Below are 25336 nucleotides of genomic sequence, written 5' to 3' on the forward strand. Positions count from 1 at the left end.
TTATTTATTTTCATTAGTTGATAAAATAAAATAGTAAGAGAAAAAACACTGAATGAATAAAAAATAAAAACACTTTTATTGTCTATTTTTAAGTTCAAGGGTTATCTTGGATATCGTCAGTCTTTTCTTCTGCAATAACATGCTATCGATCCCACCAGTGCATTAAAAAATTCTCAGGCATTATATTTCTCATCTCAAAAAGTTTGATTTGGGTCTTTTTAATATCTTCTTTGTCTTTATTTAGTATGTTCAATCTATTCTATGTCTTTTTGAGGGCATGGGACATAGTTATAACTGTTTTAATGTCTTTGTTTACCAATTTTATGGGCATGTTACTATTAATTTTCTCATTATATGTTGCGTTTTTCTGGTATGTTTAATTGAATGTCAGATATTGTGAAGTTCAACTTCTTGGTTGCTGGATATTTTTGTATTCCAGAAATATTTTTGAGCTTTACTCTGTAATACAGTGAAGGGTTTTTTTTTTTTTTTCCAACAGTTTGATTATTTCAAAGCTTGCTTTTAAGTTTTTTAGTTGACATCAGATCAGCCTTGAACACACGGCTGGTTTTGATCCACTACTGAGTCCATGCCCTTTTGATTATTTTTCAGATATTCCATGAATTTTGAGGTTTTCCTTTCCAGACACTGTGTGAGCTGGGATTATTCCACGCGAGGGAATGTGATCCACAGCATGGGGGTCATATTGGCCTTAGGGAGAAAGGAGAGACAGGAAATTTTATGAAAACTGTCAAGTTCTTAACTTCATTAGTTGTATTTTTCAGTTCTAGAATTTCTATTTGTGTTTTAATGTTTTCAAAAACACATTCTAGGAGAAAATCTAGATGACTTTGTGTATGGCAATGACTTTTTAGATATAACATGAAAGACACAATTAATGAAATAAGTAACTGATAAGCCAGACATCAATAAAATTAAATATATCTGCTCTACAAAAGACATGATCAGGAGAATGGGAAGGCAAGCCACAGACTGGAAGAAAATACTTGCAAATATACATCTAATAAAGTACGGCTGCCCGAAGAACTCTTAAATCTCAACAATGAGAAAAGAAACAACCCAATGAAAAAAATGGGCAAAAGGCCTGGACAGACAACTCACCAAAGAATACACACCATTGGCAAATGGAGAGTCTCCCTCGTTTAACATGGCCCCATCTTTCTTGGGGGTCCTAAACGCCAACTCAAGAGCACCAGAAACCCACCAGTAGCTCTTCTTTGCTTTCTCACCACTTTTTGACTTCTGCTCATGGAGTGCTTTGAGGTGAAACCTGGTGCTGAGAAGTGGGCTCTGATCTTTGAGCCTCCCCTCTCTTCAGGATCTTCGCCTTTCAAATCCTGGATGCATTGTCAGGCCCAGACTCCAATTCTTATCTCTCCAGCTTCACAGTATTGCAGGAAGCTCTGCTGTTTCCCCTGCTTCTCAACAGCGGCACTCTTTCCTCTTCCTTACCTTCAACCCAGCCACAAATCGGCAACAGCCCAGAGATAGAAAGCGATGTGCAGAGAGAGTGCCCACTTCAGGAAGCACAATTCTCACTAGGACTGGGCCTCAAACCACTGGCTGCTCTCACAGCTCTCTTGTGTATCATCTGTCTGTCTGTGTATCCTGTCTATCTATCTATCTATCACCTATTGATCTATTTCCATCATTGATCTATGTCTATCTTTCATCGCTATCATCACTCTATCACTTTATCATATATTATCTATTTACCTATCATCTATCTTTCTATCACTCTATCATCTGTCTATTATCTATCACGTAACTCATATACCATCAATCTCTTTATCAATCAATCTGTCTATCTAACCTATCATCATCATCATCTATCTGTCTATTCATCTGCCCATCAGCTTATATGTCCATTCACTTATCTGTTTTTCTCTCTTTCTTTCATTACTCTTTCTCCATCTCTCACTCTCTGTATTTTATCTGGATTGTTGCTTGTTCTGGGTAAGAATGTTGTCCTACTAGAAGCAACTTTATCACACATAAAAGTGAAAGTCTACTTCAGACATCTCATGTCTTATATATTACCCACTATGTAGAGTTATAGTATTAAGACAAGCTGGTACTCTGAGACATAGTAAATGCTTGATAAATATTAATTTAAATGTATTTAAAAGTATATATATTTTAAAGTGTGTATATCTATATCTACCTATATCAATATCTGTCTATCTTTCTATCTATCTATCTACCATATGTATTTTTGAGCTGAGGTAAAGAATTACTAAATATAGCCTAGCTTTGTCAATTCCACATATTTCTGTTTAGTTCTGAGCCACTGTTAACTATTATACTTAACAATAGTAAGTTCTTCATGTCTCTTGAATCCATTCATTGGGCAGGTAGTTCAGAACTCCTTTATTAATCACAGAGAATGTGCTAAGTTTGGGGAGAAGAAGCCCACACTTTGGTGGCTGCTATGGCGAGAGTGTCTGGGGAAGAGTAAGATGGTGTAGTTGGGGAAATCTTCACTCAGAAATTGATGTGTAGTTACATTAATATTTGCCTCAAAAGAGGTAGCAGGTAAACTTACTAAGGACTATAAAATAAAGTCAAAATTATGCAGAAAAAAAAAAAACAAGCAAAGGAAACCTAAGCATTTATTTTCCTACTTTCCTGGAAAATGATTCAGAAATGGTGGAACCATTGGGAATTTGTGCTGATTCATGTCGATAAAGGGTTCCTCATTACTGAGCTGCTGCTTTCTGTGGACACGTGTTTAACTGACTTAATGAAATGTTAGAAGGAAGGCGCTTCCTCTGAATGTCAGCGACCTATTTCATCAATTAGTGGATCAAGCATGGCCTCAAAGAGACATCTATTGAACTTCTTGGAAATCAAGAAGGTGACAATTGTATTTCTCTAAACAAGGTTACCCTCACAATCAACATTTTCAGAAGGTTCACATTTAAACATTACAGTTAATTCATCTAAGTGGATGTGATTTTCTTGAGGTTTAAATTCTAAATACAGAACTGCACAACCATAAATAGGAACAAAGACATTCTAAAGGCAGAAAAAAGGAACAAGGTTGGGTATGGTGGCTCACGCTTGTAATCCCAGCACTTTGGGAGACCGAGATGGGTGGGTCACTTGAGGACAGGAGTTCGAGATCAGCCTGTTCACCAATATGGTGAAACCTTGTCTCTACTAAAAATACATATATATATATGTATGTATATCCGGGCATGGTGGCACACACTTGTAATACCAGCTACTTGGGAGGCTGAGGTGGGAGACTCACTTGAACCCGAGAGTCGGAGGTTACCACTGCACTCCAGCCTGGGCGACAGAGGCAGACTCCAACTCAATCAATCAATCATCGATCAATAAAAATAAAGAACAAAACTCTTTTCTTTAAAGTGGGGCTGTTTTCTGAGATTCAGGTTTTCAGGATTTGGGAATGAGAGGCAGTGCTGACGGGGGCTGATGCCCTCAAGGGAGTTTTCTGCCTCCAGATTTTCCAGTCTCCCTTCTGCGGCCTGTGCACACGTGCTCTGTGGGGACCAGACGCCTTTGTTGTTGGCCTCATCACCCCCTGGTTTGGGAGAGCACGGAGGGTGACCCCCTGCCCCTTCCTGTGCTGTGGCTGCAACTGCGAAGCCTCTTTCTGGTGAGCTGTCATCCTTTGAATCATAAAACTGAATATTTGGCCTGTTGGATGGATAATTTCTAAAATACATGGGATGGATAATTTCTAAAATACATGGATAATTTCTAAAATAATTTCTAAAAAACAGAAAATTTGTTTTCTGAGACAGAATGCATGGAAGTGAACAAAATATCTTAAGAATAATTTTATTTGTTTCAAATATCCAAACTGATTTTCCTGAATCGAATGTCCGTTTTGGCTCTGTGCAATATAACAGGGGTCCTGAACCCCAGCCTCAGGGTCCGTGGCCGGTGAGGAGCTGGGCCGCATGGCACGGTGAATGGCGGCCAGTGAGTATTCTCGCCTGAGCTCCAGCTCCTGTCAGAGCCGCAGCCTTAGATTCTCACAGGAATACAAACCCTACTGTGACCTGCACACGCGAAGGATCTAGGCTGGACGCTCCTTATGAGAATCTTATGCCTGATGATCCGAGGTGGAGCAGTTTCATCCCAAAACTATCCCCCTCTCCACAGTTCTTGGAAAAATTGTCTTCCACGAAACCGGTCCCTGTTGCCAAAACAGTTGGGGATTGTTGCTGTATAGAACATAACTTCACCCATGAATGATCTGGCCCGGGGTTCCACAGGATTGAAGGCACGTGGTTTTAGAATGTCACTCTTTGCATTTCGATTTTCTTTTCTATGTTGTGGGACATCCTCGGTGAGGCCAAGTGTTTTCCATTCACAGGCTGTCAATTTGAGCTGTGGAAATGAGATTGCTGGACTCTTCCTTTGTCTTAGTCAGGATTCTCTTGATGGCCGATGATAGAAATTCAGCCCAAGGAACTTTGGCAAGAAGGAGCCTGTCTGCCCCAGAGCTGGTGTGTCTGGTGGAGAATGCGGGGCCCATACCTGGTCCCACCGCCTCCCTCTGTCTTTTGTCCCTTCTTGGCTCCAGGCTTCCTGCAGGTGCACCTCACCCAGGGAGTTTTGGAAGCTACATCCCGGGAGGGCAGGGGCAGGCATGGCTTAGGGAGATGGGGGCCTACGAGGAGGGCGGGGAGGGGTCTCCTGTCCCCAGCAGAAGGCGAAGCTCTGTCCCCATCAGGAGCCTGTCTGTGTCCCGGGTCACACTCTGCTCTCTGGGCGGTGTGGCTGAAAGATCCAGGCTTTCTCAGACGCAGCACTGTAGAAAACTGGATTTCTATATCACAGAAGTAGGGCACAGCAAGCGTGAAATGTCAGAAAAGGAGGAGGAGTGTGCTGGCCTTTCCTTCTCTCAGGAGAGGCCCCTCCCCAGGGTGAGATTGTCCCCTCCTGAGATGCTAGGACTGGGACCCAGAGGACTGAGATGCCACCTGAGGGGACGAGGCACCATCACCGCCCCTCCAGTGTCGGCCACACTCAGAGGCAGGCGGGCAGAAGGGCTGAAGGGAAGTCCCCCAGGTCCCTGAGAAATGGATTTGCTAGAGAAGGAGATGCTGATAAACGGGAAGTAAACATTGCTTGCTCTGGTCTTGCTGTTTGCACCCCCCCAAAATATGTGGGTTAAAACCCTAACCCCAAAATGATGGTGTGAGGAGCTGGGGCCTTAGGGAAGTGACAAGGTCACGGAGGTGGAACCTCCCGAGTGGCATCAGTGTCCTCATACAGAGGCCCCAAGAGCGGCCTGGCCCCTCAACGTAGTGAGGACTCAGGGACCGCGCCGTCCCAGAACCAGAAGGCTCTCCCCAGGCAGTGTCTGCTGGTACCTGGATCTTGGACTTCCAGCCCCCAGAACTGTGGGAAAGAAGCTCCTGTGTCTTATAAGCTACACGGACTATGGTGTTTTGCTAAAGCAGCCTGAATAGACTAAGAAATCACTCAACAAACACTAATTAAATTAAATGCTAGGCCATCAGAATACGAAGGGGAAGAAGACAGAAACACTCGCCTCCTGATCCAGCATCCAGAACGCTCTGGGGCCCAGCAAGAGGCTGTGCTCGCATCTTTCTCGTATCTGATCTTCGCCTCCATCCACCTGCTCGCTGGTTCTTGCCTGTGCCTCTGATACCCCAGTGTGAGAACGTGGAGTTTCTTAAGGCAATTCTCATATCATATTTTCTCTACTTGTCACAACAAACTTACAGGAAAGTTGTTATTCCATGCATTTTAGAGCTGGGGAGCAGAGCCCCCGTGGGCTGAGCAGCTGGCCGAAGTCCTCAGCCCCTGTGGTGAGGTGCAGCTGGAGTGTGATTCTCCAGGTCCTCAGATGGGGGCATCCCCTTGAGGCCCCGCCTCTTGGCCAGGCTGCAGCTCAGGACCGTGCCAGGTGTGTGTTATCTATATTTGGACACACGCTGTGCGAAACGACGGGCACCCTGCAATTATCCGTGTGGTGTAGACGCAGTGTACATCTGTGGTAATGGCTATAAATAAGCCCCGACTTGCCGACTAGGCACCGCTCCTCTTTTGGGTAGGCAGTTCTTGCTAAAATAGCCCTAAGATACAATCGAGTGAAGACCTTAGTCGTTCTTGAAATAAAAAAACGAACAAACACACGAACATGCACACACACGCTCACAAACCCAGGGGCTTGTGCACCTCCCTCCCTCCACAGCTGACCTCAACTCGGGTGTCCAGGCCTGCGAATGGCACAAATGCTCACTGAAATCCATGTCATTATTAAAGACTCATTCAGGAGTTGCAATTTATGAGCCAGGGAACCTGTAGCTCGAAAGGGTTGAAGACATGTCTGAGAATTCACACGTAAGGATTAGAACTCACGGAGGAGAGTTGCGGGGAGGGAGCGTGGGAATTCAGTGCCCTGCCCTCTCTTTCTGGGTCGGGGGCTGAGGTGTCACACCCGGTTTCCTGGGAAAAGTGCACTTTGGGACTCAGAAAGGACACATTCCAGTTTTGAATCGTGATTTCCCCTGCCCTCAATTTGAACAAGAAGCTTTTCCTCCTGAGGTCAGGCTGGTGATTTACGATGTGGGTATTGATGTGGGGAGAGGCAGGCCCAGGCGTCTATATATAGCAGCTCCTCAGACCTTAAACGGGAGGGAGGCACAGGCGCTTGCTTTGCACAAGTCAGCTCTGCCTTCCTCGGCTGGAGTGTGGGTGGCTTGGTGAGCCGGTGGTCAGGAATTCTCTCTCCTCCTTGCAATTTTCCTTTCTGTCTGGGTAAGTGTCTTTCTCTTCTTGCCTTTTCTAATTTGTGGCTTTAAGGGGAGGACCGGTAACTTCTGCACTCACATTTTCTAAGTACCTCTACTTCAGGGTCAAGAAGAGAGAGCCAGTGCACCCCGTCGCAGGCACCCTTTACTGTGGAAAACAGAGCAATTAGTTCTGGGATCTGTATTTCTTTGACGAGGTTTTATGCTCAACTAACATTTTATTTCCCACAGCCGCGGTCTTTGCTAAGTGCCGTTTAGCACCCTGCGGCGTGTGCTTTGGGTTTTAGCCCTGGTCTCATCGTGGCCCCAGGGGCCCCCCAGACAGTGGACTGATGTCTGCAAGTTTCATGAGATTCTCAGAAACGAAAGCCTCCCCCGAGGAGAGGGCTGACTTATAAAGGTGTGAAATAATAAAACTGGATATTTTCTTATGGGAAAAAAGAGTCGAGGGTCATTCAGCTTAGACCTAGCCTATATTATCCAGGGTATGGGAAAGAGAACAGTCCTTGTCAGGACTTGCATGTTTTTGCCCAAAAATAGCAGTGTTCTTACGGCTGTTTTCTTCTTTGTGCTGTTGGGTGTGTTGTGACCCTTCAGACTTCTTCAGCTCCATTCCGCTGACAGAGGCTGTGCCTTCTCGGGGCGTGCTCTTGAAATGCAAGCTGCTGGAGAAAGACAGTGGGGCTGGGTGGTTGCACATGGAAGGCACCGGAGGCAAACGGAAGGAAGGGGTTTGCCATCACTGGGAACACCTGGCCTTTTCTAATTCTCCATTTCACATTCCTTTCTTACTAAGTAGAAGTAAAACAGGACTCAAAGAAAGCGTGGAACAAAGATAATTTAAGGCGTTATTTAATAAACCAAGTCCCAAGCTAAAACTTGTCTTGGGAGCCAAGGGCTTAGCCACTTGTGGCACAGGCCAACGCAGCGTGTCTGGGAGTCCCTTTCCCCTCTAGAATGCTTTAATTTGGTGTATTTATTGACTTTGACATTTTTAACTGTACAAACAATTTCCTTCATTAAGTGGAAGTCAATGTTTTGTACTTCAAACATTTTTGCAAATTAAAACCCATCCAGGTGACATGAGGAATGGGCCCCACACATTCTTTGCAGGAAGGAATTAGGATGGGAATATCAGACACACGGTCCCCTGCACTGGAGGAGAGGCTCGCATTTCATTCTGGTGTCATGATTCCTAAACGTGTCAGGAGCATTCCGGGAGTGGCCGGGGAGCTGGGCTGTGGTGGAAAGTGGGCTGGACGCTGTCAGGAGAGTCAGCTGGCGCCTGGGTTCGGCCGTGGCCCTACCGGTGACCCGGGCGAGTCATATTTCCCTGGGGACGGTCTGTGCTAACAGTACAGCGTGGCTCCAGGATTATCTACACACAGGCTGTCCAAGCTGGGGGACTGTTAGCTGCCACCTCACTCAGCCCCCTGTTTTACAGCAGAGCAGGTGGAGGCCCCTGAGCTCAAGGTCAGCAGGTCCCCACTGGAGTCTCAGCCTCCCAATGCCCCTGAGCCCCAGGGACTCACATCAAAAACTACCCTGCGAGGAAAAGCTGCTTTCTTTCTCTCTCTCTCTCTCTCTTTTTTTTTTTTTTTGGTTGGTGTGTGTAGGGGGTATTTAACACATGTCTGAGATAGTTCCTTAAAAAGGAAAATAGCTTTCTATGTAGACAGTGGAGGGACATTGGGGTGCTGATTGGCCCAGGTCCTGCCATTTTCTTTATAGTGTCATAAATAGTACAGGTTGATCATTCAAAATCTGAAGATCAGAAATCCAAAATGCTCTAAATTCTGAAACTTTGTGAGCGCTGGCATGACTCTCAAAGGAAATGCTTACATGAGCATCTCAAGTTTCCAATTTTTGGATTTGAGTTGCTCAACCAGTAAGTATAAATGCAAGTATTCCATAGTCTGAAAAACAAATCAGGAATTGGAAACTCTTCTGGTCCAAGTATTTTGGATAAGGGATGCTCGACCTGTAGGGTGCATTTGGCAAGTCCTCTCCAGGGTTCCCTCCACTCAGAAGGGCCCTGTGCTGCCAGGGCTGCAGGCACCCAGCACGTGCTGAGTCAGTGGGGATTTGCTTCCAAAGACATCATCACACCCGGCCAGGAGGTGGTGGCCCAGGCTGGGTGAGGGACACTGGGGAAGTTCTAACAAAGGAAGTCCCCCAAGGAGTGAAGAGATTGCGGCGGGGACACACATTCAGGGTGGGTGAGGCTGGACATGCAGTCCTGCTGGTTTTCTGGGTTGGGCATGAGATTGATAAAAGTGGAGTTGAGGGCACATTGGCACTGGGAGTCAAATGCGCAGAAGACTTGAGCTTGCTACTCTCCCGACCCAGGAGCTCTAAGGTGTTTTCATTGTTGAAATCCAAGGGTTCTGATTTAGGCTTGGCTGGCACATTGCAAGTGACCCCATACTTGTGGAATGAACTGAGGCTGATGGATTCTGCAAAGCCTCTGACACCTCCTGATTTTGGTGGTCCTGAGCGTGAAGTGAGCAGGGAATACATGTGGGGATAAACGTGGCAAAGTGCCCTGTTACCCCCATCCAAAGACTTCCCAGGGAGACTTCCACAGTAAGGTACCATTGGAGTGAGGATTGCAGGAAGTGTGCACACGTGATCCCAGCTCTGCCTTGCTAAGCACTACAAAGTGTAGCCCCTCACACATGAAGTGTTTGAAGAGTTCCAGGCCCACAGGACCGGATGTCACGTCAGTGATACATAGGGTGCATTGGACAGGACGTTGCAGACTGGTTGAAGGATAGCTAGTCTGTGAGCTCTCAAGACCTGAGCCATTTCACATTCTTCCAGGTCTTAGGTCTAAGGAGGAGGATTTCCATCCAGGGCGATTCTCCTCTTATTTCAATGTAGCTCATTCTCTCCTTTGACCTAATAGGTCACATTTTGACTCTTCCCTTTACCAAGAAATACAAACACATCTGAGGTTTAACTCAACGTAAGTGTAAGTAAATACTGTGATGACACATGAGCCCCTGCTGCAATAGCAGGTACTAGGGATTGCTCATGTGTCTGCTGGAGTGGAATTGCCTGGTATTCATCAGGCTGATCCCAGAAGAACCTTGGATAGGAAACCGGATGGAAGCTGAAACGTCTTCCGCAACCTTGGCCCGACTTCAGTTCAGTGAGCTCTTCCCAGCACCCTGCTGGTGACCTCCAGAGAGAGTAAATGGGTTTCTGAGAAGGAAGCGTTTCTTGAAGATCCACCTTGATTAACTCATTGGAAAATCCCAGTGAGCTGCATCTGGGGAGATTTCAAATAGTAAAGCAATACATAGATTTTCTCAGATACCTTTTCCTGTCTGCAGAATTCTTGAACCACGATAACAGCAGCAGCATAACAGAGACAGCTACCGATTTTGGTACCAGGGGCAGGGCCAGGCATGATGCAGATTCAATATGGAACGCCAGAGCTAGAGGAGCTAGAAGCTACCCCAGGCCTCATCAGAATGCTGGAGTCAGAATTCGATCCCAGGTCTACCAGACGTCAAAACCTGGGCGCTTGACCTCTGCACTATGATGCCGCCTTCAATATCAGGGCGGGTGGAGGAGATATGCTTTTATTTATTTATTTATTTATATATTTTTTATTTTTATTTTATTTTTTTTTTGAGATGGAGTGTCGCTCTGTCACCCAGGCTGGAATGCAGTGGCGTGATCTCGGCTCACTGCAAGCTCCGCCTCCCGGGTTCACGCCATTCTCCTGCCTCAGCCTCCCGAGTAGCTGGGACTACACGGGCCCGCCACCATGCTGGCTAATTTTTTGTATTTTTTTTAGTAGAGACGGGGTTTCACCGTGTTAGCCAGGATAGTCTCAATCTCCTGACCTCGTGATCCACCCGCCTTGGCCTCCCAAAGTGCTGGGTTTACAGGTGTGAGCCACTGCGCCTGGCTGCTTTTATTGTGTTCCATGAGGTGCAACGTTCCGTTATATCCCTGGAGTAGAATGCGTGCTGGTGCACTCTAAAACACGGCTGGGCCCTCCCAGGGTGGGGTGGTTGGTTGACTAGTTGGATTTTAAGAGGCAATATTGAGAGAGTTAGTGTGGCAGTGTGAAAGGCCCAGAATAAGGATGGCCTTGGGGCAGGGGTAGCCTCTTCTACATGCTTTTGGGGAAGAATTTCTCCTTTCTGGCCCTCGTGTCCTGTTTTCTTCCCTGTAGAATAGGAGTTTGGGTAATCGCTAGTGATCTTTCCAAGTTCTACAATACTGTGATTCTCGGAGATCACAGAGTTCAAAGGAAACAGCTCATAAGGAGCAATTTATGTACTGTGGTAGGTTTTCTAGCACGTACCCTGGAGATCTGAACTCTGACAAATTCATCTCCGAGCAGCCCTTGGCATTTTCCACCCAAGTCTCATACCCATGGCCCAGGATGTGGGTGGCACCCCTGGGGCTGTGCCATGGGGCCTGGCCTAGGAGTTCTGTCTTTAAATAAGGACAGATCCTCGTCATTTAAACAGAAAAGTAAAAAATGGAGCTCAGGTTGTGAGTCCTTTTGCACCTTGTTTGGGAAATTAATGACTGCATAGATTTAGGAATATGGTCCCTACGTAACTTTGCCGTGATGATCAAGTCACTCAGCACGTTGGCATTTTACGTGTTTTGGGTGAACATGTACAGCAGATTGCCATGTCTAATACCTGTAATGCTGCAAGTTCCCAGAGAAAAAGGTGGAACTCGCTCATCTCCTGTTTGGGGAGAATTTCATCCACACTCTCGAATTTCCCCACATCCCTGAGGCTTTCATGCCAGGCTCTGTCCTCACTTTTCCTGCTCACCTCCTGCTACGCCTGTCTACCGTAACCAGCGAGACTTCAGACGGCAGATTCCAGGGGACATCTCCAGCCAGTCCCTTTTTCCACATCCCCCTTTGCATGGTGGAGAGACTGCCCGTTCCCCAGGCAGACACCGGCCACCTCTGCTTGTGGCTGCGTCTTTCCAGAGTGATTTCTGGTCACACCCACCGTGCAAGTCTCCCACGATCCTGGATTCTCCTGCCCCAACCTTTGCTTATGGGCTGCCCTCCGTTCCCACCTCCGCCTGGCAGTCCCACCTGTCCACCGAGGCTCCTCTCAAATGTCACCTGCCTCGTGGGCCACTCGGCCATCCTGGGCTCCTGCCATGCCCAGGACACCTTCTACCTCCCCCGGGCTCTTGGCTCTTATCGTATGTTCTCTTGTATTCTAAGTGTTTGTTTACTTCTCTAATCTGCTTTAATTATTTTTGTACTTCCCACTTACATTGCTTTGAACTTTGCCCTGAACACACCAGGGGTTCTAGGAATACTTGTTGAGTTCACAGTGAAATGAAACACCAGCCCAGTCTTCCAACTGTTATGGAAGAAAACAAAAAATAAAGTTGGGTCCCTGCGAAGTTAATAGGCTTCCTGACTGCTGGTCTAAGGTGATTTCTGGCCATGTAATCTTTCATTTTTTCCCTTCCCAAGGGGGTTTTATTAACTGGAGTTCATTTTCCCCTTTGGAATGATGCAGAAATGGCAGAGGCCTCATGATGCTTGCGAGGGAGCTCAGTGTTGTGTGTGACTCTCTTTGTAGGAGCACGCCAAGATGTCCCTTGTGACTGTCCCCTTCTACCAGAAGAGACATAGGCACTTCGACCAGTCCTACCGTAATATTCAAACACGGTACCTGCTGGACGAATATGCATCAAAAAAGTAAGCTGACATTCACTGATGAGACGCGCAGAGCTTTGATTATGGCGATCTGATATTTAAAGGCTTTTCCAGTTCTGTCAGCCCTGGAGAGGCACTGGTTTGCAGGGAGTCAGAGAGCAGGGATGGCAGCCTCTCCCGTGCCCAGGTCCTGCCACGGAGCAGCACTGTGTGGAGCTGGCGTAGTGTTCTGGCAGGTCCTGCTGGCCGAGTTCAGCTCCTGGTTGAGGTGGGGAGGCAGGAAGTCCTTTGTATGAGCTCATTGATTTTACTGCTCATCACATGCCTTCCAGAACTAGGATCTAAAAAGCCACCCAAAATAAAGAGCAATGAGACTGAAACTGATGGGAAAGGCTGTCGGTAGGAGAGAAGTTAATGGGTGGCAGAGTAAAGACAGAATGGGAGGCAATATTAGTGATTTTGCTACATCGATCATGGATGTGCCGAGATCAAGAATCCCTGCCTCTGGGGCTGGTGTGCACCTGCATCTTCCGGAAACTTTTCGGGGATGGCCTCATACAGGATGGCAGCTCACGCCCCCATGGACACTGTTTGTGTAGCAGCAAATCTGCAATCTTAATGGGCTGATTGGAAGGCTGTGGTGAAGAGAGGGAGGCACCACGGGCAGGCGTTCTGCAGCCCAGGTGCCTGCCTCATGTCACCCACACCCTATGTTTAGAAATGCTTAGGGTACTTTTATTTAGTTGCCATCCCTTGTGCCAAACAAAGCCAAACATTTGCAGCCCCTCCCAGCAGCCTTGGGGTGTCTCAAATCCCTCAAGATATATATAATCCTGGCGTGGAGCCAGAAGGACTGTGGCCGGCACTGGCTGGCTCTGAGGGGAGGTGGCACCAGCCACAGTGAGCTCAGGGAGAAAGCACCCCAGGGTGGGCATGTGCGGGGTATGGGTGTGGGCACACAGGGACACAGGCCTGGGTTTGCCTGTGTGCAAGTGTGTGTACACTTGTGTAGGTTTGTTTATGTGTGCACGCGCTGTGTGTATGCGTGTGCATGTGCTTGTGGGAAGGCGTGTCCTTGCATTTATGCATTTATTTGCATACACACGTGTACGCATGTATTGTATGTGCATATGCATGCATGTGTGTGCATGTGTGCATATATGTGTGTAGGTGCATGCCTCTCATATGCCTGTGCATGTGTGTGTTTGTGTGTGCTCTGCATATACCAGTGGTTTGGGGTGTGTAGAGAGAAAGTGATGTGTGTCAGGGTAAATTTCCATACTGTGCCTGGGCATGCATCTCCTAATCGTGTCCATGTTGCTGAAGGCGAGCTTCCACCCAGGCATCTTCCCAGAAGTCCTTGAGTCAGCGGTCGCCTTCACAGAGAGCCTCCAGCCAGACGTCCCTGGGAGGAACCATCTGCAGGGTCTGTGCAAAGCGAGTCAGCACGCAGGAAGATGAGGAGCAGGAGAACAGAAGCAGGTGAGCACATGGCTTCCCTGACTCCACTTGTGCCCTGCGTGGGGTCACAGTGGAGGGACAGTGGGGTGGGGAGGGAAGAGCGACCTTAGCTGAGAGGGAAGATCAAGGAACACAGGCCATGCCTGGGGTGAGAGGGAGAATGCTGCTGTTTCCCAATCACCTGCTTCTCTTTACCATCATTATCTCAATTAATCTGAACAAAAAAACTACTGGGCACCAGCTTCCCACCATTTTGCAGAAGAGAGTGTTGCTGTTCAGAGCGCTCACGCCACTGTCCAGGGTTCCATGTCTCACGCACGTCCCAGCTGGGCTTAGAGCTCCAGGGTCTGTGGCTTCTAAGCCAAGCTCAGTCCCTTTCCAGACAGAGCAGGATAAGCACACGTGAAAACATCAAGACCTAGCAGTGTGAGAGTAATTCTCAATTTCCACTTGCAACCTCTGTAGCTATGCAGGGACAGCCGTGGAGGGGTGCACATTCAAGCAAGGTCATCTTCCTAAGCGGGAGCCAGGGTTTTAAACAGTTGTCGTGTGGAAACTAAAGAGTTGGGAAGGGATTCTATAAATTGTCATGCTTTACATTTCAACAGAGGCAGCTCGTGGGGTGAAATGTCATGGGAACGGGATGGATTAATAAAAATGCCAGTCTTAAAATTATTTCCAGATGACGGAGAAACAGGTGGTGATATTGCTTTGATCTTTTAAGGATGAAGTGAACAGTTAAACGTTCGCAGGTGCCTTGTTTTATACCTGCTATATTTTTTCCCTCATCTCCCCCTGCTGCTTCTGGGAATTTTCTCTATATCTTCAAAGCACTTAAAACCTGAAGGAAAAATAAGATTTGAGTAAACATCTTTCATTTTGAAAGTTTCAGAAAGATGAAGTCATCTGTTGAATATAAACAATGTATAGCCAAGAAGGTTAACGAAGGTTAACATTTATTTAAAAAAAATTGAATTTTTAAAAATGTCATAGGATAATTTTGCCATGTAAATGAATTCTAGTGTAAAGTGAAGATTTATTTTGTGAAAGAATCTCTTTGAAATGTAGATGTTAACACAATCCAGATTTTTATGTATTGGATTAAAGGGTTCTTCTACCTATATTTAGGTTTTGGGGGCTACAATAGAATACTTGAGCTTATCGTTTTATTTTTATCATTTAAACATTGATGTGAACTTGAACATATTGCATAAACTTCCTATCGCTCAATTTCCCTGCTGGTAAGACGGTAACAGTGAGTGGCTTACTGTGATTCATATGGTTTTGGCAGCAATGACTTTCATGACAGCCTTGGCTGCTGGAAATTGTACTAAAACACATTGGGCTATGCTCTTGCAATACCAAATCTGACTCAAAGAAGGGATTTGAATGACTGGAGAAGGGGTTATGTTCTCACTGCATCTCTGATGCTCACGTTAAATGGCAGTCTGTCTTGGACGTACTAGAGACGGGGGACGAAGGCTAGGCGCTTTCCCAGCTTTGTGTGGAGCCCACGGCTCACGCTCTCCATGAGATTTTCTTCAGCAGCCCCCCAGTGTTGTATTCTCCTAACCCATGTGCATGTCTTCCATGGGGAAGATCGTTTTGAAATCCGTTCTTTCCTCCTTTAAAGGTAAACATAAGTCGTGGGGATCTCAGTGAGTTGGGCGAGCTCTAATTGAGATTTATTGTGAAGCCTGCTCTATCACCGTCATGCAGAAGGGCCCAGGAGGGATGAGTGAGCCCCGTGCTGAGTGATGTGAGCAGCTCCATGGATTCCAGCCCTTATTAAAATTCACCATTCTCACGGGCTGCAAGCATCATCACAAGCATGTATTTATCCCTGACCTCCCAACGTGGATATTAGTTTAGCGTGCTGGACAAGTTGGTCCTTTGCAAAAGATGAAATTGTGGGCTCACTGATGTGAGTTACTGCTGATGTCCCTGTGTCAAATAAATACTGAAGAGACATTGGCGCTCTGAAGGCACTCAACACGTCCTTCTGGAAGATATGACCCTGGTGCTCTGAAGGCACTCAACACATCCTTCTGGAAGATATGGCCCATTGGAAATGTCCCTCTGACATCTTCCTTCAGTCCCAGTGAAAAATAGGCCTCCCTGAATCTTGCAAGCTACCTGTCCCGGGGCTTGTCATTTACAATCAGTGCCTGACAAATGACGTTACTGTGCACACGTGGGCTGAAGTCACGGTCAACTGATCATCAGCCGGCAGAAATATTTCCTCAATGTCCTGACTTGGGGTTGGCTGTGGGAGGAATTCCAGACCAATTAGTTATTCTGAATCGTGGAGGGTTAGAGGATAGTGGTGCTATTGACCTAAGAATAAGCTGAGGCTCTTGTTACTCAAACATAAAGGGCCCATAGAAAAGTAAACGGTGTCAAGACAGGACATCCGAACCTTTAAACTCATCACAGTGCTGCGTGGCACAGACCAAGCTTTGTCTTCTCGATCCCTGCAATTTGGTGGGATTCACTCCCCTGTAAGAAGGCTTGGTCCCTGCAGGACATCTGACGATATCATTCATTTCTTGAACACATATTCCTAGAACTCCTCCTGGCACCTGGCACCTGGATACTGGGGAACCAAGTACCTGGATACTGGGGGAACCAAGTACCTGGATACTGGGGGAGCCAAGTACCTGGATACTGGGGGAATGAAGTACCTGGATACTGGGGAACAAAGTACCTGGATACTGGGGGAACGAAGTACCTGGATACTGGGGGAACGAAGTACCTGGATACTGGGGGAACCAAGTACCTGGATACTGGGGGAATGAAGTACCTGGATACTGGGGGGGAACCAAGTACCTGGATACTGGGGGAAGGAAGTACCTGGATACTGGGGGAACCAGGTACCTGGGTACTGGGGGAAGGAAGTACCTGGATACTGGGGGAAGGAAGTACCTGGATCCTGGGGAACCAAGTACCTGGATCCTGGGGGAACCAAGTACCTGGATACTGGGGGAACCAAGTACCTGGATACTGGGGGAACCAAGTACCTGGATACTGGGGGAATGAAGTACCTGGATACTGGGGTAACCAAGTACCTGGATTCTGGGGGAACCAAGTACCTGGATACTGGGGGAACCAAGTACCTGGATACTGGGGCAATGAAGAGGGCATTTTCCCGCTTTGTTGGGATTCAGAGTTACAGGACAGGGCTGGTGTCATTCAACATGCACATGCATGTGCTTACAGAGGTGGCACGTGCTCTGCAGGAGGAGGATGAGGACATATGAAAGAGACCCGCAGGGCTGTGATTTGAGGGTGGCCCCAGGGGAGAGGCTCTGAGGGAGAGACCCCTGTGCTGAAAGCAGGAGGAGCAGAAGCCAGCCCATTAGGGGTTGGGAGGAATCTACCCCAGGCAAGAGGGCATGCAGAATGGCTGAGGCCCAAAGAGACTGTTCCCTAAACATTGTAGGGAAAGGCTGTGTGTGTGGTCGGAGCGGGGACAGGGAGGTGCGAGGTGAGGTCCCCGATTCCTAAGGAGGTAAATCCACATTCCTTTCATGGTTAGATTTTAGGGTTCCTCCCACCTCATTTCTGTACGAAGAGGCCGCAGACTTCTGCAATTCTGACTGCGAACTTCCCAAATGCCTCACACCAGGCCTTAGTCTTAATCGCTGCTGGGGAAGCGCTGGTCCATCGGAGCCGTGTGGGGTTGTGGAAGCACCTCGGACAGAGGCCCTGCACCCTGGGTCTCGGACAGGCCTTACCGCCAACCTGCAGCGGGTCTCAGTTCTCCCCAGGTCTCTGGACAGCCGTGACGCTACGGTCCCCTCCAGCTCCGATACCGGGACTTTCTGTGCGATGTGGCCCTGGCCGAGCAGCCTCTTGGTGGCTCACGCTCAGTGCCGCAGGCGGCGCTCCGGCTCGGCCGCCTTGCCCTCCACCGCCTCCTTCCCAGGCCGTCTGTGCAGCTTCCTGTCCCTGCCACTCGGGAACGAACCTCCCCCAGCCTAACTTAGACTACTGAGTATTTATGAGGCATCTTCTGTGTGCTGAAGCTGGGGAATACAGAGGTGAGAAGTAGCCAATCCTTTCTCCTGGGAAGGATAAAATGTATGCAAATTACGATCATAAAGGCCCTAAGAGAAATAAAAGGAGGTTTGGCGTTCAAGACACAGGGGAGAGGATTAGGGATGGCTCCACGGGAGACATGGCATCTCAGATGGGCGTTGGAGGAAGGATAGAGTTTTGATTGAAACGGATGGCAGTGAGACGTTTCTCACGAGTGGGACAGAATCCCAAGAGGGGAGCAGAACAGCGAGTGTCTTAATTTCAGTGGGATCTTGGGAACGCGATGGTGAGGGAGGTTGATGAGGCTGAAAGAGCTGCTGCAGGGTTTCCAGAGCATCTCAGAGCATGGAGGCAGCCCAGGCCTGGCCCTGTTGGGGTGCGATTTGTGGGGTTCACAAGATGGCATGTGAGCTGCGACGATGTGAACATTTCTGAGTCCCTAAGGACTGAAGATGCTGAATCCTTTATTTAATCCTTTATTTATTATCATTATTTTTAGCATTCAGACATTCCTATCTGTATATTTTTTAACTCAAAATACTTTAATTCAGTCTTAAAATCACTCAGAAACTGCATCCTTCTCAGGAAAATAAATGGCTTTTATTTGCTGCCCTGCAGAGGAAAACTCACACATGGGGAGCTCACCATTTTCCTAAATTTTCAAATCATGGAACTGACTTCAATAGCACCGTTAGCCTAGTAGCACCTAACAGTTTGGAGTCTCAGACCTGGGAAAGCATCAAGCCCTTTGTCTGATAAATCCACAGAAGTTCCCTGATTTCCCGAGTTGCCCTGTCTTTACTGAGCACCTGCTGCATGTGAGTTTCTGTGCACACGAAGATGAGTACCAATGTCTCTGTTTTTAAGAGCCTCAGATTAACTTCCCGACTCTCTGAGTGGGTGCCTGTTGTCTTTTGCTGCTCACAGCAATTCTCCAAAGCATCTCTTAGGGCCTCCAAGCGGTTGCAATTGTGCACTGTCAGTGGTGAAAGAAAGTTGGGGCAGGCACTTCCTGTATTTTTTTATTAATAAATCACATACATGTTCTTCTTTACAACTTCATCACGCATGGCATTCACACACCAAAATATACTCTTGAAGATAGATTCAAATGAGCAGAAGTAGCATTTCTCCTGTTCTCTTCTTGAATGCACTTAAGGAAACCCTAGGGAGAGAATGGGCCTGCCCTTTCCGGCCTTCAGGGGCCACGTGGTTTTCTCCGCGACTCCTGCAACTGAGGCTGCTTCTTGGCTCCTGCAGGTACCAGTCCCTGGTGGCCGCCTATGGCGAGGCCAAGCGACAGCGCTTCCTCAGCGAGCTGGCCCACTTGGAGGAGGGTGTCCACCTGGCACGCTCCCAGGCCCGCGACAAGCTGGACAAATACGCCATTCAGCAGATGGTAGGAGGGTCTCGGGGTGGCTGGGTGTCTGGGAAGCGTGGAGTAGATCTTAGCTTGTCTGCATGGTGCTCGAGGGGCCGAGGGTGGAGCTTGGCTCGCTGCCTGGGAACCTGACCATCCTTGCTTCTCGGGGCAGATGGAGGACAAGCTGGCCTGGGAGAGACACACATTTGAAGAGCGGATAAGCAGGGCTCCTGAGATCCTGGTGCGGCTGCGATCCCACACCGTCTGGGAGAGGATGTCTGTGAAACTCTGCTTCACCGTGCAAGGATTTCCCACGCCCGTGGTGCAGTGGTGAGGGGCTCTGTTCCCAGGGGGTGAAGAAGTCCATTCTGCGTTTTCTTTCAGAAAGACCCCAGTTAAGGAGACAAACGCCATTGAAACTGTGCTGGAGGCCACTTATCTTGAAACTCTATGCAGAAATATGTTTATAGAAGCTCTGAGCGTTCACTTTAACTCATATGCAAACATTTTTATTTTCATGACATTGAGTCAACAAATTTTTCAGAGGGTTTATTTTATTTTATTTTATTTTTGAGATGGAGTCTCGCTCTGTTGCCCAGGCTGGAGTGTGATGGTGTGATCTCAGCTCACTGCAATCTCCACTTCCCCGGTTTAAGTGATTCTCCTGCCTCAGCCTCCTGAGTAGCTGGGACCACAGGTGTACGCCACCACGCCTCGCTAATTTTTGCATTTTTAGTAGAGATGGGGTTTCACCATGTTGGCCAGGCTGATCTCAAACTCCTGACCTGAAGTGATCCACCTGCCTCGGCCTCCCAAAGTCCTGGGGTGACAGGCATGAGCCACATGCCTGACCAGAGTGTATTGTTTAAAAGTCACTACCCTGAAATGATCATGGCTGTTGTCCTGTTTGCAAGAGCACGTGCATGATTGCTGACTGTACACAAAACTGGAGAGTCTGCTTTTCAATATGGAAAACTCATAAGTGGAAAGCGTAAACTCTAAAGTTTTGGGACTGCAGATCTGCAGTTAATGAAGCTGTGGTAATTGAAGAATTACATCTTTAAGCCCTCAAGACCCTTTTTGTATCAACATATATTGCTAAAGTTATACGTATATATCTATGTGCATTTATATGCGGGGTTGGGACTCTGAGCCACAGACCAGGTGTATCTTGGCTGAGGTTGATACGTGTATCAACATATATTGCTAAAGTTATACATATATCTATGTGCATTTATGTGCGGGGTTGGGACTCTGGCCTGCAGACCAGGCGCATCTTGGCTGATGTTGATACGTGTATCAACATATATTGCTAAAGTTATACATATATCTACCTGCATTTATACGTGGAGTTGGGACTCTGAGCCACAGACCAGGCGTATCGTGGCTGATGGCTGGATCCTGAGGTTCTTTGGAAGACAGGCTTGGGAGGCTGAGGCTCGCCTGCTCTTGATGCGGAGGTGCTGGGGTGGATGTGGTCCTGCCTCCTGGATGGAGCCATGAAGCCAGCTTCATTTCACCAGGGTCAGTGCGTTAGGTCCCGCAGAACTCCCTGAGACACTAGCTACACTGCAGCTTAAGTAGGCGGGTCCGGGATCCAGCACCCAGTGTTTCTTATGGAATGACAAGTCCTGAATTCCTAACAAAGGTCAGGCAGGTGTTTCATCTGCCGGATGGGGAATCCCCTGAGAGTCTGAACGAGGAAAGCGCTGCTCTCGCCTTAGAAAGCAAAACCAGTGCGAGCTCTGGGCCTCACCGTCAGGGTTCTGTCCTCCTCCTGCCTGAGGCTCTAAGGGAAACCTGCAGAAATGGGCAGCAGGCGCGGGGGAGCTGGGGCAGAATTGCACACACACAAAATACAACTCTGCCTTTAAACTAAAAACATGCCTCCCTCATTTAGGTACAAAGATGGCAGTCTGATTTGCCAGGCGGCTGAACCGGGAAAGTACAGGATTGAGAGCAACTATGGCGTACACACACTGGAGATCAACAGGTATGGCCGTGGTGGGGGCTCTGGACGCTGGCGTCCAGTAATCAGCATCGCAGACCCCAAAGAAGAAGTCAGATGGGTAACTGGAGGCCAAATCACACCTGTCTGTTTGCACCCCGGGTGACTTTAAATAGCATTTATGAGTTAATGGTACTGGTGTTGGAAGCTTCCCTTGGTTTTTCTTTAGTGTCTGGCCAGAGGAATGCAAACTCTGGGAATAAAGACAGTAGATAGTTCAGGGAAAGGTAATGGCATCTGGGTGGAAAGGCTGCCATGCAGTGCAAGAAGCTTTCATTGACACCTCCTGCCAGGTTCGAGAAACACACCCTAAGTTCAGACTCTTCAAAGAATGATAACCTTTATTTTCTTTTATAACAAATCAAAAAAGTATATGAAATGTAGACAAATAAAAGAAAAACAATCATCTATACATCCAGCACCCAGGGTCAGTATGTTGCTGTATAGCTGGCATTTCTCTTTTCCTCACGTGACACACACACTTTTTTTTTTTTTTTTGAGGCAGAGTTTCGCTCTTGTTGCCCAGGCTGGAGTGCAATGGCATGGTCTCGGCTCACCGCAACCTCCACTTCCCAGGTTCAAGCGATTCTCCTGCCTCAGCCTCCCCAGTAGTGGGGATTACAGACATGGGCCATCACGCCCAGCTAATTTTGTATTTTTAGTAGAGACGGGGTTTCACCATGTTGGTCAGGCTGGTCTCGAACTCCCGACCTCATGTGATCCACCTGCCTCGGTCTCCCAAAGTGCTGGGATTACAGGCATGAGCCACTGCCCCCGGCCCACACATTTCATTTTTTAAATAAAAGCGAGACCCTGCTGTTCTTTTTCTGTTTCTGTGCATACACGGTTTTTACTTTTCACAAAAGACCCTGACATTACACAAGTCAGCTTTTTTCAGCAGTAGTATATTGTGGCACCTTCCTATGGCTCTCATGTTAATTTTTCCAGTGAAGCTGACTGCCTGTTTTTGAACTTAAGGAGCACACCCTTGTCCAGGAGCCAGAAGGCCACATTTACCGTGTGACTTTGGATAAGCCATTAACGCCTCCTGAAAACAATTATCAAGAGACAGATAGTAACAATTTTATCTTCTCTATAGGACTAAAAGAGTTACTGTGAGACTCCAATAAGAAGATGCACATTGTGTTTATATATGTTTATATATATAACGGGAGGTGTGGGGTGTGTGTGCTTGTGTGTGTAGTCAGTTATATCAAATCCCTTCTAGGAAAACATGAGGGATGTTTGTATAAATAAGGTAAAAAATAAGTGAGACATTGGAATATACGATTTTATTGATTTTATTCTGACTAAACTGTAAAGCAGGGAGTGCATCATTGTTAGGCCTCTGTTCTTCAGAGGAAAAGGTGCCTGCTAATTCCCAGAGGGAGCTCGGAGGAGCTCAGGAGGGTGAACGCAAATGTTGATTGATCATCCCCGCCTCCTCTCCCCAGAAGCCTGCTTGGAATGAAAGTCTTGTTCTGTTCGTTTGTTTGTTTTTTTAAGCTTTTATACATTGGATCCTGTTAAAAAGTTATCCTGACACTTGTTAAGGACATTAAGAAAGACTTCCTTCAAGGACCACAGGGAGGGATTCTTGCTCTGGGGGAGAGAAACCGGGCTCAGCTCTGAGTACAGCAGGAAAGTGGGAATGAGACCAAGGAGTAGGGTAGGGTGGATGGGAAATTACTAGGGGGAGATGGGGGTGAGGGGGTTCCGGCCGAGCCTCCCCAGCAGGGTTCTGGCTGAAGGCAGGCTGGGGCCATCAGACATCCCTGGGGATGGAGGGGTGAGGAGCCCATCTGCTATCGAGGGAGGGGCTTGAGTTGGGCTGAGCTGGTGGGATTCTTACTGTTGAGGGCCCACAAAGCCTGGGGCCTGGCTGGGAAGAGGGTTGCAAGGAGCTGTCTCCGGTTTAGTGAGGGAGGGGGTCTCTGTACCCATCCAGCCTGGTGTTTAGTGAGGGAGGGTGTCTCTGTCCCCGTCCAGCCCAGTGTTTAGTGAGGGAGGGTGTCTCTGTCCCTGTCCAGCCCAGTGTTTAGTGAGGGAGGGCGTCTTTGTCCCCTCCAGCCTGGTGGTTAATAAGGGACTAGTCTTTGTCCCCGTCCAGCCTGGTGGTTAATAAGGGACTAGTCTTTGTCCCCGTCCAGCCTGGCAGAAAGTTGGGCTCTGCCTGGCTTCTCTCCCTCTGCCTGGCTCCTGCCCTGTGCCCTCCCCCAGCATCCTCACCAACTCTTCCTCTTCCTGCCTTCCCTTCCTCCTGTTCCCGACTCTACCTGGGGCTGTGGCTTCAGCCAGCTCTTCCTGATGCTCATCCTGGTGGCCTGAGCATGGCTTCTGCCTGGTGGTGCCCCTCCCCGAGTCAGGGGGTCCACCAGCTCCTCTGTGTGTGGGACTCCCTCCTGCTTCCTCCTCCCAGGAGCCTGCATGGGGCCTGGGGCCTTTGTCCTGCTGGAATGGTCCACCCTCTGCAGATTCACTAGAGTTGGGTGTTGAAAGGCAATAATTGAGATTGAAATTTGCAGGGCATCCTACCTCATTTCTCCAGATAAATCCGGGTTTCTCTAGGAAAGCTCTCCTTCTGGCGGGCTCCTTGGCCCTGCTCACAGAGAGCTTGCTGTGTGCCTGGTGCTCTCCTGGATGTTCGAGAGGCTTCAGGGGCCAAGACCAGGATGCCGCCTTCCAGGTCCCACTCTCTGGCATCAGGAGGCAAATGATGAGTGAAGGACACAGCCAGCCACAGCAGCAGTGCTGGGTGCGGGGAGGGGGCTGCGGCCCCTTGTGGTGTGAAATAGTTGCCAGGTGGACCTTCATGGAGCTATCACATGAGCAAGGCTTGAAGGCCAGTAGAGGACCCAGAGCTGTGGAGTGGGTGGGCCCCCTGGCACAAAGGCTCTGAGAGGTGCATTGGGGGTCCAGGGCTGGGGGGTTGGCAGGGGACAAGCTGTCACAGGCATAGCCAGTGGCCCTGCAGATCACGGGGACCCCGTGGGCCATTGTAAGGACATTGGCTTTGCTGGAGGGAGGCGGGGAGACCCCAGAGGGCTGAGGGGAGAAGGAAGGATGTAACATTGACCTCTAGAGGATCACTCTGACTGCAGACAGGCTGCAGGGCCTGGCAGGCCTGGTGGGAGCCCTTGCCAGAATCCGGGAAGGACCACAGGCCTGGGAGCGGGAGGGAGCAGGGGAGTGGGAAGAAGTGGGTGCTCTGGGCAGCTTCTGAGGGCAGAGCCAGCAGGATTTGCTGCTGGGCTCGATTGGGCATTAGTGAAAGAGAGGGGTCCAAGTATTCTCAGAGCTGTGGCCATCACAGCGGGGTAGGCCCTGGGGTGAGCAGTGGAGTTAGGCACAGGCTGCAAAGGATGCCTCTCCTGGGGCCCTCTCCAAGTTTTTCAGAGAGAAACTTTCTCTCCTTGGATTTCTGAAAGTTGTAGGAGTTTTAATAGACCATAGGCCGTCATGTCTAGAAAGAGACCACCTGCTTTCATTTTGGACAGTTCATAGGTGTGTGGGGCTGTCTGCTTTCTACCCTGTGTGTGCTGTGACTGTTTAGGGGTAAGTAGGTTGGTCTGAGTTCCAGATCAGCTTGTTCCCAAGCTGTGTTCTGATAATTGTTTTAAAAAGAAAAGAATGATATTCCTTTCTCAAGAATGAAAAACGTCACGTTGACACTGGTGTTGGCAACATTTAAACTTTACATTGGGCACCATATGGGCTTTGAACGGAATGGACTCATTTGTGAGATAAAGTCGTTGAATCCGCCCCGGAATACCACAAGTCAATGATCCCGTAATATAGGTCTCCTCTGAGGGACTTGGATTTTGCCTGCATATGCAAATATTTGGGAAACTTGGGAAAAGGAAACTTCCAAGACCACCTTTTGTCTCAGTATTCTTGTTGGTCCTAGGAAGCTCCAAACAGATGAACTGTTAATATTCTTCGGGAAAAGAGCAATGAGATAAACCCACAAATTACAGCTTGTCTCAGCTGTTCATACCAAACTGCTGAGCCGCCGG

The 25336-nt window shown here is 48.2% G+C and overlaps 1 protein-coding gene across 3 annotated transcripts in view; it reads left to right on the plus strand.

Annotated features, from left to right (window-relative positions):
- Window positions 1-25336, plus strand: part of MYOM2 (myomesin 2) — a 131671-nt gene that overhangs the window by 18951 nt on the left and 87384 nt on the right. Inside the window, exons 1-6 of one of the 3 annotated variants that reach the window (XM_024344984.3) lie at window positions 6658-6789; window positions 12371-12489; window positions 13774-13929; window positions 19210-19348; window positions 19485-19642; window positions 21213-21305. In XM_024344984.3, coding sequence (XP_024200752.3) covers window positions 12383-12489; window positions 13774-13929; window positions 19210-19348; window positions 19485-19642; window positions 21213-21305 — 653 coding nt within the window. In that variant the 5' untranslated portion in view covers window positions 6658-6789; window positions 12371-12382. Of the gene's footprint in view, window positions 1-6657; window positions 6790-12370; window positions 12490-13773; window positions 13930-19209; window positions 19349-19484; window positions 19643-21212; window positions 21306-25336 lie in introns of those variants that run through there. The other 2 variants (XM_063816856.1, XM_054656508.2) reach the window with 2 other exon arrangements.

Source organism: Pan troglodytes, chromosome 7, assembly GCF_028858775.2.
Source record: "Pan troglodytes isolate AG18354 chromosome 7, NHGRI_mPanTro3-v2.0_pri, whole genome shotgun sequence".
NCBI classification, from domain to species: domain Eukaryota; kingdom Metazoa; phylum Chordata; class Mammalia; order Primates; family Hominidae; genus Pan; species Pan troglodytes.